The 14,950-nt window shown below is 46.7% G+C and overlaps 2 protein-coding genes across 4 annotated transcripts in view; both read right to left on the bottom strand.

Moving 5' to 3' along the window:
• Window positions 1–14,950, bottom strand: part of MTUS2 (microtubule associated scaffold protein 2) — a gene marked incomplete at its 5' end in the record, with an annotated part of 314,758 nt that overhangs the window by 74,246 nt on the left and 225,562 nt on the right. The window lies entirely within an intron of this gene.
• Window positions 4,771–5,184, bottom strand: LOC309792562 (2-iminobutanoate/2-iminopropanoate deaminase-like; the record flags this gene model as incomplete). Its single annotated transcript, XM_082602252.1, has 1 exon — window positions 4,771–5,184. The coding sequence occupies one exon, from the start codon at window positions 5,182–5,184 to the stop codon at window positions 4,771–4,773; it is 414 nt and encodes a 137-aa protein (XP_082458378.1).

The raw sequence follows: 14,950 nt of genomic DNA, 5'->3' as shown, positions 1-14,950 counted from the left end.
ATCGAAGCTAAGTATGAGAGCCAGAGGTCTCCATGGCAGCACATAAGGAACCCTTCATCCCCATCAACTAGGCTCAGGGTCTAATCTAAGAGTAGAGGCACGTCCTTTCAGAGAAGGAAGACTCTCAGCTCTGCTAAGTCTCCTACATCACAGGCAAAGCCCTGAGTGGGAAGGGGTAGGATCTCGACAGTCAGTGTGAAGATATCTGGGTAGATGCGCTCATATTTCCCTAAACGCTGCAGGCTGCGGAAGTGATTATCCCCGCTTTGTTGGTGAACAGAACCCCCCCACCCCTCCCAAATGAAGCGGGTGCCTTAGAGGACCACGCTTGTCCTCCTCAGGTCTGCCCCACCTCCACTGGTAGCGACCACACCAATAACTAGGGTCAGATCTCAGCAGGAGCCAACCAGAAAGTCCTGGGCCTGCAGAGGGAGGAGAGAAAGATGAAAAACCAAAGGACCCGCAGGAACTGGTTGAGGTTTCACGGCAGGAACAGGAGAACACACCTGGGAGTGGATCCCAAGGGTGCGGGTCGAGGGGAGGAGCAGAGTGTGAAGCTGGATGATGGGGAGACTGTTGATATGGCACTCTCCATGACAAGGATTTCATTCCCTGGCAAGGGTTTGGGCTCTGGCTCAGAGAAGCCTGGCAAAAGTGAGAGCCCACAAGAAATGAAGAAGGGACCTCAGAATTGCCACAGCAGCCCACGGAGGGAGGGACACAAAGCTGGAGAAGTGGGCAAGCTGGGAGACCGGAAGACCCACCAGCTGACTGTGATCCTCAGGAGGACCTTTTACTAAGGTGACAGGGGTTACACCGCTGCCACCAAGCAGCTCAGCAGAGGCTGTCCTCTGTAAGCCCCAGCCGATAGCAGGAGACGCTGTCACAAAACAGGGCTTTCCAGTAGCCATGGGAATAAGAGGATGCCAGGATGCCCCAGGCCATCTGGTAGCACTCAGCCATCAGCCAGACTCTGAGGACAGTGTGACGGCTGAGCTGCAAGACCTACAGAAGAGAACGCAGTGTCCTGGAGACAAGCCATATGGGCACCCAACAGGGCACCGCCTGACATACAACCAAAAGAAACCAGGAGTGGGCAAGCCAGAGACGGAGGTGAGTCACCCCAATGGAAAGCCAGGATGCCTTGTCCAGCTTCCAGACGGACATCAGTTCTCAGACACAAAACCCATTTACTGCAGAAGAAACTGGGTCCCCAAGACCCTGAAACACCATGACACACATATGTATAGTGATTCCTCTAGTCCTTCAGCAAAGGAACTTACGGTCTTGACTTGGCTAACTGTGTACTGTAGAAAGGGGAATATCCAGACCTTCTGAGGGATGTCAGATCCAGGGCCGTGGCAGACACTGGTACCCAGTGGCCTGGTGCAAAGCACTATCAGGCACCCCTGCTAGAAAAGGCGCACATGGGACCCAGGTAACTGATGGGAGTCCTAGACCAGGTTCAAGTCATGGTGTATCCATCAAGTCCATGGACCTCAGTGATTATTTCCTTAATTCCTAAATATACGATCAGAATAGACGTTCTTAGCAGAACCCTCACATTGGCTCCTTGACTTATGGAGTAAGAACTGTTGTAATAGGAAAGTCAAAGCAGCAGTCCATGAAACTGTCCCCTCCACCCCAGGTAAGACAGGACATTATAAGCACTACTGTATCCTAGAGGGCATGGCAGAGGTTAGTGCCGCTTCCAAAGGCTTAACAGATGCAGGGCTGGTGGTCCTCGTCATACCCCACTTAATTCACTAGCCTGGCCCCTAGGAAAACCCAGATGGATCATGGTAAGAGATACAGCTCCACCACAGACCTAACCCATCAGCTTCAACATGCCTCATGTGGTAGTACTTTCTAGAGCGGGTGAACACGGATCCTGTTGTGTGGTTTGTGGCTACTGAGTTGGCAAATGCATCCTCCGCCCCGATCAAAACAGAGGGTCTGAAGCAGCTAACGCCACAGGCGATGACCATTACTCATGGAAGCCTCGTCCCAGGGCTGGGTTAATTCTTCTGCTCTCTGTCACAGTAAAGTCTGAAAGGACTTAGGCCATCTGAACATTTGCAGAAGATCACACTGGTCCAGGACATTGTTGAAACTGTGTTAATCCAATTGGGTGAGCAAAGAATGACCAGTACTTTGAAGGTCTTGGTCAGAATCATGTGCTCCCGAAGGTAAGGGAACAACTCTTCAAAGATACAGGGGCCAGCATGTCGATAAAGTTTTTAGGAGTCCGGTAGTCTGTGGCAAGGGACAACATTTCCTCCAAAGTAAAGGACCAACTAGTGTACTTTGAACTTCCTGACACCAGGGGAGAAGCATGGCCTTGGAGGCTGCCGTGCATTGAGGGGGCAGCATATCCCTCTCTCGGAAACACTGCTGTGACCCATTCATCAGGTTTCAGCATGATCCTAGCAGCCCTGCCATTTCCCTACCCTGACTCCCTTACGGGTTTTCTTAGAGCACAATTCCCTGTAACTCATGTGCACCGAGATCCCTGTCTCAAACTCTGCTTCTAGGAAACTGAACCGAAGACAAGTTCATAAAAGGGATGAGGTAGTCATGGACGAGGGAGCAGGGCTGGCTTTTATGTGATGGCTAAGGAGTACAAGATGAAAACAAACCATAGTTAAGTGTGATCGGCCTCAAGCACCCTAACTGGATGTAGGTCCCAGACAGAGGCTGCCCCCTGGGCCTGGGTAAGGGCTGCCTCACGGTGAGTGAACAAGAACAGAAACCTTGGTCCACTCCCTTCTCACTGGCCTAGCATCTCCCCACGGTTCCCATGTCCCATTTCTCCAGACATATTTGGAGAAAATATTTTGACAAGAGGCGCTACAAGCAAGCCCCCCAAACCCACTAAGAACGTGGCTGACTTGGATTCCTTCTTTGGATTCCATGCAGGCATGATGGTAGCTACACAGGAAATCCTTCCTGAATTTCATTTTATTAAAAAAGTAAATCTGTACCAAGCACTGTGATAGTCGCAATCTTCATTCCTAACATTACATTTTTAAAGGTATGTTACAAATTGTATGGCACTGTGTAATAATTCTTTTCATGTCATTATTTCATTCAACAAATATGATTGATGGATCTAAAAATTATCATACTAAGTGAAGTAAGCCAGACAGAGAAAGATAAGTATCATATTATATCACTTATATGTGGAATGTAAAAAAAAAAAATACAAATGAACTTATTTCCAAAACAAAAAGAGATTCACAGACATAGAAAACAAACTTACGGTTACCAAAGGGGAGAAGGGGCTGGAGGGAGGGATAAATTAGTAGGTTGGGATTAACATATATATACTACTATATATAAAATAGATAACCAACAAGGACCTACTGTATAATAGCATAGGGAACTATACTCTATATTTTGTAATAAACTATAAGTGAAAAGAATCTGAAAAAGAATATATATATATAAAATATATACATAATATATATATTTTATATATACATAAAACTGAATTGCTATGCTGTACACTGAAACTAACATGATATTGTAAATCAACTATACTTCAATTAAAACATAAATTTAAATTTTTTTGATTTAAAAAAATTAAAAAAAAAACACAAATATGATTGAATGCTTACTATATACCAGGCATTATTCCAGGCTAAGCTAATAGTGACTCTGGGATTTTTTTCAACACATCATTTACCTATATAGATTCAAATGTCAGAGAACTGAAACATATAGACCAGGACTTATTACATACTCATTATAGGTTCCCTTTGTTTGTGTTTTCTGGTGTTTTGAGATGTGGTCCTCTTTCATTCTTTGGATTATAAGCTTCTAAGTGATGCAAACTATGTGACTGTTCTTTTAAAGAACCCTTCATCAATGTCTGGCAGTGTTCTCCCACAGCGGGTGACTGAGTGACATCCTCCCCACAGCTGAGCACAAGCCCACAAAAATACAAGTTCATTAGTCCACAAACAACTGTAATTAGTTTCAGGAAGCTTGGAAAGCAAGACCCCCAAACTGTGTCAGTGTAGGAGTCCTGGCTGGGTGTTGTTACTTCACTTCAACTCTGACAGCATGAGAGACAGACCAGGACTTTTTCTCCTTTTCTCAGTGTACTGCTAATGAATTTTGCAGGACAGCAATTTTAAAACAATCCAAAAGACATTATATTTTGGAAACATGACAAGGCAGTGTTCCCCCAACACAATGAATATATTAATGAATTCTGAGAAAAAGAGTTATATTCTGGTCTTTTTTTTTTAATCTGCATGCTATTTTATTTCCATTAGAAAAATATTATCTTTATAAAATTTGGTCAGTTTCTTCTCCTTTACCTCTACCATTCAAACTTAAATGCTTTAATTTTACTCAAGTAAAAGCAGAATCATGTATCTGACACGAGAACTAAATATTTCACACCATTAAATTAATAGGGTTTAATTGAATTAGGTGTGCTCTTCAGTATTTCTCAGGAATAGTAACTCATCTTTCCTACATGTTATTTCCCTTTACTTTTATTTTTCTGAGTAACTATGTAATGCGTGTCTCTTTCCCCACATCCAGTAATATGAGTGTTATAGAGGTGTAATTTATAACATCAGTAACTAGATTCATCATTAATCTTCAATTCACGTTCAATTCCCCTTATTATATGGTATTTCCAAAATAACTTCAGATATTTCAGTCAACCTTACACTTCCCAACAAAGATTGTAAAAATTAAGATGTTAATTTAAAAACAGTATTAAAATTCCAGACTAAATAACACTGGGCCCACTCAGAGCAATGCTGTCACAAGAGGTCCTTGGACAGCTACTGCTTCAGTCTCAACACTTTGCCCTCCTTTGGGCAAAGCAGCAACCTGAGCAGCTCTTGCAGGAAAACTACTCTGGAAATATTGCTTGTAGATGTCATTGACAGTATTGAAGTCATTTATGTCAGCCAGCAAAACAGTTGTTTCTACCACATTCGTGAAGTCACAGCCTGCTGCTTTCAGAATTTCACCCATGTTTGTGAGAGCTTGTTTAGTCTCTTCTGCCACCCCTCCTGGCACAAGCTGTCCACTTGCAGGATCCACGGCTAGCTGTCCTGAAATGTAAATGGTCCCGTCGACTAACACAGCCTGACCGTAGGGACCAATAGCCGCTGGGGCTTTCGCGGTGCTGATCACCTTTGTGATCAAAGGCGACATGGCTAATCCTTTTCCCTTGCCGCCCCTTGGAGACAACTACCCCGTATACTGCTCCTACTCGCGTCTCACGGGTGTGTTCTGGTCTTCTTAAAATTGCCATTTAAGCAAAACAAGTAGCATCCCCAGAAGGGTTTGTTAAGGGACAGTACAGCATAGCCTAGTGAACCGATGATAAATATGGATTTTAGGCATTCTAATTAATAATCTTGGCCCTGCCATGCATAAACGCTATGGATTTTCTTAATAAGGCAACACTCAGCCTGATTCTCTACGTGCCCTTGGAGCAAGGACACCCCACCTTTTCAGCGGCATCATTTGCAGTGCCTCTGCTCCCAGCCAACGCCTCTTGCAGTTCAAAACATCTTTCCAGGTTCAATGTCAATGCATCTTACAAACCCACTGTTTGTCCAAAGCATCAATTGATTTGACTCATAAGCCACTCTTGACCCTCTTGTACATCCCCCTCCTACAAATAATTTGGGCCTCATGCTTCCTTACTCTTCCTTCCTTCCAGCAGTTTCTCTTTATTAAAAAAAAAAAAAAGATTATTGTCAAAACAACCTTTGGTTTCTCCTTTCTGTCAGTAAAAGGAAACAATGATTGAAACAGCTGTGCCCAGGAGCACACAGCCATCCAGAATGTAACAGTGTCTATGAGATGTTAATAGCATAATTTACACATCATCACCGTTATGAGAAAAAGAAGGGATGGATAAATAAATGCAAATGGCACTTTGTGATGGCAGTTCCACTAGGACAGATGGCTGGGGGCAAGACAACAGCCTTGGGCAAGATATCTACAGTGAGACACAAAATATGAACCTGTCTTTTCAGTTCAGATGGAGACAAAAGTCGAAAACATGCCCATCAAAACTCATATACTAACAGAGTCAAACTCAAATTCTACTCAGAAGTGATAATCTGATATAAGTCATTCACAGACCATGTGTCATAGGGCATTTCCCTCATTTTTAGCCCAATTTGCAATGCCTGCAAAGGTGGCTTAATTATTTCTCAGTTTGAAGATAAAATTATGTGTAGTAGGAAAGTCAAAATTGACTTGATTATTGTAAGCTATGAATGTGGCTTTTAGCTGTCTTGATAGCTAGGAAGCCAAAATAAAGAATTAAATCCAAGCTCTGCGTGTGTAGACAGAAGCCGGACTTTGGATCCTAGAGAACCCAGTTTAGTCTGAGTATTCTTTCCGTTTGGGGAGATGGCAAAGGACTCTTCTGTTTAGAAAGCGCAGTGCGCTGCATTTTATCAAATGGCACCTCATGTACCCACAAAATGAATCAGGGAAACCGTAAAAGATAAAGAGAAGAGGACAAAGCCAGCCTTCCGCATCGCATCTTGATTCTTCCACTGTTGAGATCCGCAGCTCCCCAGGAGCCTGGCACCGGCGGACTGAATGCCAACCCTGGGCATACGCTGGGGTTGAGAGCAGGCCCGGGAGGTGCTGTAGCCCCCTCATCCTGGTTGCTGCCCAACCACGGGGTGATTTCCTGTAGGCTGGTAGAGCTGGGGACAACCCACCTTGGCTCTGGGGCAGGGGCTGTGCTGGGGCCTCAGAGCCACACAGCTGTGATTTCACAGGGCAGCACGACAAAGTTCTGAGCTCCAGCAAACGGTGCACGGGGTGAAAAGCTGCCACCACCGTATATGCGCTGTATTTCCTTCTTTTTTTAATTTTTTAAATTGAAGTATAGTTGATTTACAATGTTGTGTTAATTTCTGCTGTACAGCAAAGTGTATCAGTTATACATATACATATATCCACTCTTTTTTAGATTCTTTTCCATTGTGGTTTATCACAGGATATGGAATATAGTTCCCTGTGCTATACAGTAGGACCTTGTTGTTTATCCGTTCTATATCTCATAGTTTGCACCTGCTAATCCCAACCTCCCAGTCCGTCCCTCCCCCTCCCCCTTGGCAACCACAAGTCTGTTCTCTATGTCCATGAGTCTGTTTCTGTTTTGTAAATATGTTCATTTGTGTCATATCTTAGATTCCACATATAAGTGATACCATGTGGTATTTGTCTTTCTCTTTCTGACTTACTTCACTTAGTATGATAATCTCTAGTTGCATCCATGTTCCTGTAAATGGCATTATTTCATTCTTTTTTATGGCTGAGTAGTACTCCATTGTATATAGGTACCACATCTTCTTTTTCCATACATCCGTCGATGGACATTTAGGTTGTTTCCAAGCCTTGGCTATTATGAATAGTGCTGCTACGAACATAGGGGTTATGTGCTCTATTTCTAGGTGGAACAGGCTAACGGAGTTTCTAGTTTTTATAATGACAGCTGTAAATATCGCTAAGAGGATTTTTAAATGCTAACTGCCACTGATAGGATCTCAGTTCCTTAGATTGTGGAAGGTACCACATCAGTCTCAGCAAAATGGCATCACCGTCCACCCAGCTAAGCACCTGGAAGCCAAGCTCTCCCTAAACGCCTTTCCTAAGCACCCCATACCTCACAGCCAATCCTTCACCCACTCCTACTGGTTTACCTTTCCCTGTATGGGAAGATACAAGGAAAGGTTTGATCAGAAAGCTACAATAATCATGTCTTTCTCCCAGTGGGTGAGAACCTTTCTCCTCTTCTGGCAAACAAGAAAATGTCTCACTTCAGTTCACGTCCGGATGAGATGGTGGTGTAGGTGCTGGTGATTCTGTCACTGATTGACTTGACACATGGCCGCTCCATCCGTTCATCTGCCCCTAAGCTGGGGTGACAGGACAAACGGCCACCAGTGGAGGGAGGGCTCCAGTAATGCCAGGCAATAGGACACCTGCACTAAAGACTTCAGTGCTGGGGAACACCGGGGCCCCTGCCCAGTGTGGGTGTGATGAGGCAGGGGGTTAAAGGAATTCTCTAGCCCTCTTTTCTGATGGGAAGAGCAAGACCAGTCAAGAAAAGGCTTCTGGAAGGAAGCAACTGGGACCTTCTTGGCTGTGTCTGCCATCTCTACACTCCCTACCCCCTCTCTGCCTGGGCATTTGGGCAACAAGGGCGGGCAACTCAGTGGTCTGTGGGTGTGGGGTGCCCAGCACCCAGGGCTGCTCCAAGCATCGCTCCTCAGAGGACAGGGACAGGCTGAAAGAGTTACTCATGGCGCCACTGGGACAATGCAACCAGAAATGATCTGGTCAGACCATAAAAGAACATGTGCTGGGAGAGTATTTTGGTAGGATCACCCTGTATTTCTTACAAATGGTGACACATGTTCAGCCTGCCTTACGATACTCCTGATACTTTATCTCACGCTCACCCACTGGAGCCCGGACGTCAGGGTCACTCTTGTTCCCTGAGGGGCCCTGGGGGCCCAACAGCATGACTGGCACACCGGAGACCCAGAAGAAAAATGAAATGAATGGATGACTCTCACTGGGATTGGGATTAAAATCTGGTCCCAGCACTGGTGTTATAAAGTGATATGGTGGTTTCCCCTGATCGTATTTTGAAAACTGCAGGTAGATGTTTTCAGGTCACCAGTACTATGAGCAGCAGCTGCGGTGTGTTTTCAGCTGGGAATAACTGTCTCACGTGAGGTGGATTAAATTAAGGCAGTCTGGACACAGGAGTGGGGTGGGGACACTGCTGGCTGGGGCTGCCATGTCTGAATGATTTCCAGGCTGTGCTCGTGGCGGCACTGGCTGTCTGCAGTGTGTGGCCCGGAGTGATGCCGGCAGCTGTGGCTGCACAGGTCTCGTGTATCCAAGCTGCTGTCAGGACCAAAGATAAGAGAAACAAACCACACAGAATATGAGCCTCAGCGATCACGAGTAGCAGAGGCTCTTGTTTCAGTCCTGTTGCTCTCCAGGGGCCCAGACTGCTAAAGGATGTGGGAATTCAAAATGTAGTTTGGGCCGAGCCCTTCTCCTGGACTGTCTGGATTCCCACCCTACGTGCTGAAAGAACATCCAGAGCATGAACACACATGCTTCTGCATCTGAAGCTATTTTCTTCTGACAGAACATAACAGATCAGACCCTGGACTACAGAAAGCTGGTCTTTTTATTGAGTGGGAGCATAAATCCTGACTATATCAGAAATTTCGGATAATATCAAGAGTCCAGTGAACACAGGATCCCCACTGGACTTGGATAAGTAAATGGAATGAACCCATCATGACTTTGTTTCATTATAAAAAAGTCTCTTCCAACGGAAGAGAAGATTATCCTTTTGGCCGTGATATTTCCCCTTGCTGTCTTCCTCTCACAAAATATATTCATTCAAAGAGGATGTTTTATAAATACACACAGATATTTTTTTCTCCCTTTCTTTGGGGATTCTGCTGTGGTGCACTGAAAAAGGATAAATCAGCTTAAAAGAATTTTTCAAAACGCAATCCCACTCCAGGTTTAATTATAGACAATATAGGTCAACTTATTTTAAATAGGCCCCAAAGTGGTTGTCCGTGAACTACTTTGTATGTTTCACATGAGTCAGTTTCCCAATTACTGAAAAAAGTGGACAGTCAGAAGTTAGACAAATGCCTCCTCTCTGTAAGTAGCCTGTGGACGGGTTCCCTGGACAGTAATAAGCAGATGGAACTAGAAGATGCTGATTTTATGGTCACTGGGTCTCCTTTCCTAGCACATCAGGAGGGCGAGTCCACACCCTCGGCCGCCCTCTCCTATGCTCCCGTGTGTACACTTTCTGATGGGCTCTGAAATCACAGGGGCTGGTTCCCACCCCCAAAGGAGGTGAGGGGAGACGGCAGGCCTGGTGTGGCAGGAACACAAAGCCCAGAGCCTGCGAAGAGACATCCTCCCTGCCCCGACACATGTTTTTATTCAAATCAGAAGACATTCTTCCAGGTGAACCAAAATTCGAGAAGAGTCATTTACTCCGTTTCTGCCTTGGCTCTCCAGTGCAGGGCCCCCAGATTTGATTACAGGTCACCCCAGCTGCCCCCAATAGTTGATATTAGGAGTGGAAATAGACATCATTTCCTTGAGGCCCTCACATCTATTTTAAAATATCATTTTCACTAAGCTGGCTATTAGATACTGCCTAAAGCTTTGCATGAGGGTGGGAAAGAAACACATATATACACGCGCACGCGCACACACACTCAATTTTCATGTCATTTGAACTTGGGTTTGCCGTTTGCCATGACTGATCTGTCTTGTAACAAGACCAGAAGCCACTGAAATAGAAAGTCACAATTCCAAGAATACAAGTCTCATCTTCAAATACATCTCTGTGTTAAGCGGCTGGACGCCGTGACCCAATGGCTTGTGTATATGCTGCGATCTTCAGTCGGCCTCCCACCTCGCTCCCGCTGCCCCTGTCCCAGCACAGAACTGTGTTTATTCTCTCTTATCCTGCTCACGTCAGTGTATCACTATCTTCCCTCCCACCTGTCCCTCAGCCTGCCAGGTGTGTCCCGTGTGAGTATCAGTTTTTCCAGGAAGCCTCTGCACTCACTTCCAGCACACCCCGAGCCCTGCTCATCAGTCACGCACTGACTTATAAGTTCTCATTGTGTCACGTGGTCATCTGATCTCACAGATGAGGCCAACTCCGGAAGGAAAGGCACTGTGTTTTACACCAAAGAAGAATCTCTTTGGACCCAGACTGTGAAGGCCCCCAGGAGACGCTCTGCCACTGCCTCTTAAAAGTCAGACAACACGTACCAGCTACTGGCGTCAAGAACACCAGTCCTATTTAGCCTACTGGAGATCTTCAGTGGACATCTCAAAGGACCTCAAACTCTTCAGGTCTGAGAACTCAGTCCATGAACCTCCGTGGAGCCCATCCATCACATCTTCCATCTCAGTGAGTGGTACCCCATTCATGTGGTTCCCCAGCCAGAGACCTTGACCTCAGCCCTGGCGGCTACCTTTTCCTTACCCCTTCTCCCAACACATCACCACTCTTACCCGACTGACCTCCTAAACATCTCTCCCACCACCATGGACATCTCTCCATCTCCACATCCATCATGCTGGTCCAAGCCACCACCACCCACGCCCGTGTGGACCACAGCCTTAGCTTCCCATTTGGTCTCCCTGCCCGTCTGTTCTGGAAACGTGAGTCTGCTCAGATCACCCTCCACACAGGGTCTTCCTTTTGCTCCTCCGTAAGGAGCGGGCTCCCCATCACTGTTTAGGAGGCCCTGCAAGGTCGGGCCTGTCAACCAGCTCCCCAGCCTACGGCTCTATCGGCGCCCCCTCAATTATTTCAAGTAATTTCAAGGGGACACGCACGTCCCCTCCCCTCTGCAGTGATTTTCCACACAGGCACCTCTCCCCGCCACACCTGCTGCCATCGTGTCCCCTGACCTCTCCACCTCTTTCTTCCATCTCAGAGCCTGCACCCCGGAGCTCCCAGATGAGGTTGCACCCTCCAGTACCGTTCTTTCTATTTAAAAGACTTGCTCAGGGCTTCCCTGGTGGCGCAGTGGTTGAGAATCTGCCTGCCAATGCAGGGGACATGGGTTCGAGCCCTGGTCTGGGAAGATCCCACATGCCATGGAGCAACTGGGCCCGTGAGCCACAGCTACTGAGCCTGCGCATCTGGAGCCTGTGCTCTGCAACAAGAGAGACCGCGATAGTGAGAGGCCCACGTACCGCGATGAAGAGTGGCCCCCGCTCGCCGCAACTAGAGAAAGCCCTCGCACAGAAACGAAGACCCAACACAGCAAAAATAAATAAATAAATAATCTTAAAAAAAAAAAAAAAAAAAGACTTGCTCAATCCCTCCACCAAACTCCACGAGGGCACAGACCACGTCTGCTTTGCCCTCTGTTGTATTCCCAGTCCCGAGCACAGTTTCTGATCCAGAGCAGGCACTGGACTTGGGGATTATTTTCTGATTACACAGTCATCATCACCAAATGGTAGCATCTCCAAACCACTTTCGTGGACACTAGCTCGGTTCACCCTCAGAACGGTCTCCTTTTACAGATGAGGAAAGTGAAACAGACAGAGGGTCTGTGGACTTTCCAGACCACAGTGCTGACAAGGATTGGACTGGATCCGTTTTCTGATGCCGAGTTCTGTGCTTTCTCTACGTTGCGTTTTCTCACTTTAGTGTACTAAGTATGAATGTAGTGATGAAGTCTGAAGGACCTTGCCCTTGGGTCAGACTCCAGCCTGGCTCTGCGTCACTTGTGTGACTTCAGGCAAAGTGACCCTTCTCTCTAGGTCCCAACAGTGCCCACGCACAGGGCTGTGGAGAGAATTAAATGGGACAAGGGGTGGTGAGCCCCTGCCAAGGGCTTGGTACGCAGTAAGATACATAAATGTTAGCTGATAACAAGGAGGGATAAGCAGTCTTACTTCCAGTACCTCTACGTAATTCCCCTACGCTAGCAGGTTATTTTCTACGCTAAATGCCATAAGCACTACAGCTTCTGATTATATAGCATCAAACCCTTTTGCTTCGTTGTGTTAGGAATTTTAGCCCTTCTTTGCTTGCTACAGATGCAAACTTTCTCCTCACTCTGGCTAGTCTACTTTATATGTTCCGGAGCTTCCCCTCTCTTCCTCAACTCCGGGACCACCTGTATCTGGGCAGAAGCCCAGAAATCTGCCCCTTTAGGCCCCCAGCTATAGACTCCCGGGGCAGGAAGGATTCTAGCCAGCCACAGATTCTAATTTGGGTTGTTCTACCTCTTTCTTCCTTGGCTATGCCCAATCCTCCTAAAATCAGCGTAGATTTTCCTAGAAGGGAATGCAAAAGCAGGCGGTCACGGCTATTCCCAGGCAGGCATTTGCTCTGTGGCAGCCTAAGATGACCTGCTTCTGCTTTGCTGAGAAGAGTACTCTGTGCATCCATCTCGGGTGCATTCCTTCTTCTAGCAGAACAACTTAACTATTGCAAATAGAGGTTAATGACTGAGACTACCAACACGGGACGGCCCACTGGCTACGCCAAATCCACCCCACGGAGAAATGAGTGGGGTGGGGGAGGCCCCCTTTCTCCTGGGAACTCCCCACTTTAAACCCTGTTGTCTTTAAAGCAAGCGCTAATATGTGTTACTTGAAATAACAATACAAACTCATGGAGTACTGATGAGGTCATGGTCTGAGACTGTTCTCCAGGGTCAGCTGAGATTCACAGCTGCGCAATGTCAGGACTGAGGTTGGCCACTCTGATGCCAGCACGACTGTGTCCCCTAAGCCTCTCTATGTCCCCGGCTATGGGATAGGGGTATCCTGGGATCTGAACGACTGGTTACCCTTGTGTTTCTTCCTGTTGTGAGAGGCTTGTGAAACACCAGGGAAATAGGACAGGTTGAGAGTCAGATGCCTTCAAATCCTGGCTGTGCTGTGCAGCCTTTGTGACTTAGCCTCTCTGAGCTCCAGCGTTCCATTTGAAAAAAGAGACTGTCTCATGTATAGTCTCTGGGTGGTTGTTATAGCCCCGGGGGGCGTCATCTGGCGGCTAGAACATATTACCAGGTCAAAACACACGACTTCCACCATTCCTCTCTATTTTCAGTTATAACCATTCTTTAAAGGTATGTTATATATATGAACTTCAAAAATTCAAGTATTCCCAAGTATAGTTTTCTTCTTCTCTGACTGCCCGTAATCTCTACCTCAAGCCTCTGATTTTCCTCAGTTTGGGGAAAGGTAGTCTAGTTGCTTTTAGGTGAAAGTTAAATCGCATAATTTCTTAATTTAGATTGACAGAAATCAGCCACTTCCCAGTTCGAAACCCCCATCTCCTGGGTTTTCTTCTCTCCTATGCCACTCCGGCTTGATTCCAAGTGGGTCCTGGCGTGGGCAGGGGCGGGTGGCCTCTGTTTCTCCTTCCATCGTGCTCCTGGGCTGGCAGCCTTTGAGCCGTGACTCATCTGGAAGGATTCCGTGTGTCGCCTTCCACGTCACACCCACTGCTGTGTATAGCCATGCCTTAAGGGCTGTGATCCCTGGCTCCGTGCTCACAGCGTCCTCACGGTGGCCTCTGGTTGCCGTGTCCACGCCCGTCCCCTGTTCCACCCCGTGCTGGTGGTGTTCTCCATCCTCGGAAGCCCTCGGGAGTCTTATTCTGCGCTCCCCGCTCTCCAGCCGCCCCTGCTGTCACCCTCAATCCACTGCAGCTCGAGGGAGGTCAGGGAGGTCTGTCACCACCAGAAGTCCAAGTGAGACGAACAAAGCAAAGCTCCCCATCACCCCGGGATCCCCCAAATTATGGGGGTTCCCCTGGGTTTTAGTCTCTCCTCTTGGACTTCTCCTGAGGCAGGTGCATGCAGACTAAGATTGCATCTTGAGATTCTTCTGGAACACTCTTCCCCCTTCCCAGCTTGGATAATTTCCCTCTAATTGAGGAAGAATGGGAGGCTAGAGATTAACAGCTGCCCAGATTAACTGACCTTTTCAAATCTTCTGGCTCTCAAGGCTTTTCAGGGTGAAGCTGAGAATCTGAGTCCTTGTTGAACTACGAGGCTGTACTGTTTCGAGTGGTACCTCGTCAGAGGCCAACCACGTTAGAGGCTGGGCCAGAGCACATCGATGAATGCTTTGAAGATGACTCACCACAAACTGACACTTTACACACTGTCCTGCTATAGATGTAACTTATTCCCGTGAAGAAGTGAGAACCTGTCTCACCAAACACTAAATCTATTTGCCTTTCCTATAAGCTTCAAAAGAATAAGACCCGAAGGATAATGAGAAAATGACCATATGGATTTTGACTTTTTCTTTTCAAAAAAATTTACTTAAAAAATTAAAAAATAGTAACATTGGCTGTGTTGTGTGTGGGGGGGAGACTTTTTTGTGTACGGTTCTG

The sequence above is a fragment of the Mesoplodon mirus genome, assembly GCF_964341445.2.
Source record: "Mesoplodon mirus genome assembly, chromosome: 17".
NCBI lineage: Eukaryota > Metazoa > Chordata > Mammalia > Artiodactyla > Ziphiidae > Mesoplodon > Mesoplodon mirus.
Note: the sequence above shows the minus strand (reverse complement) of the source record. Positions and strands in the feature narration are given on the sequence as shown.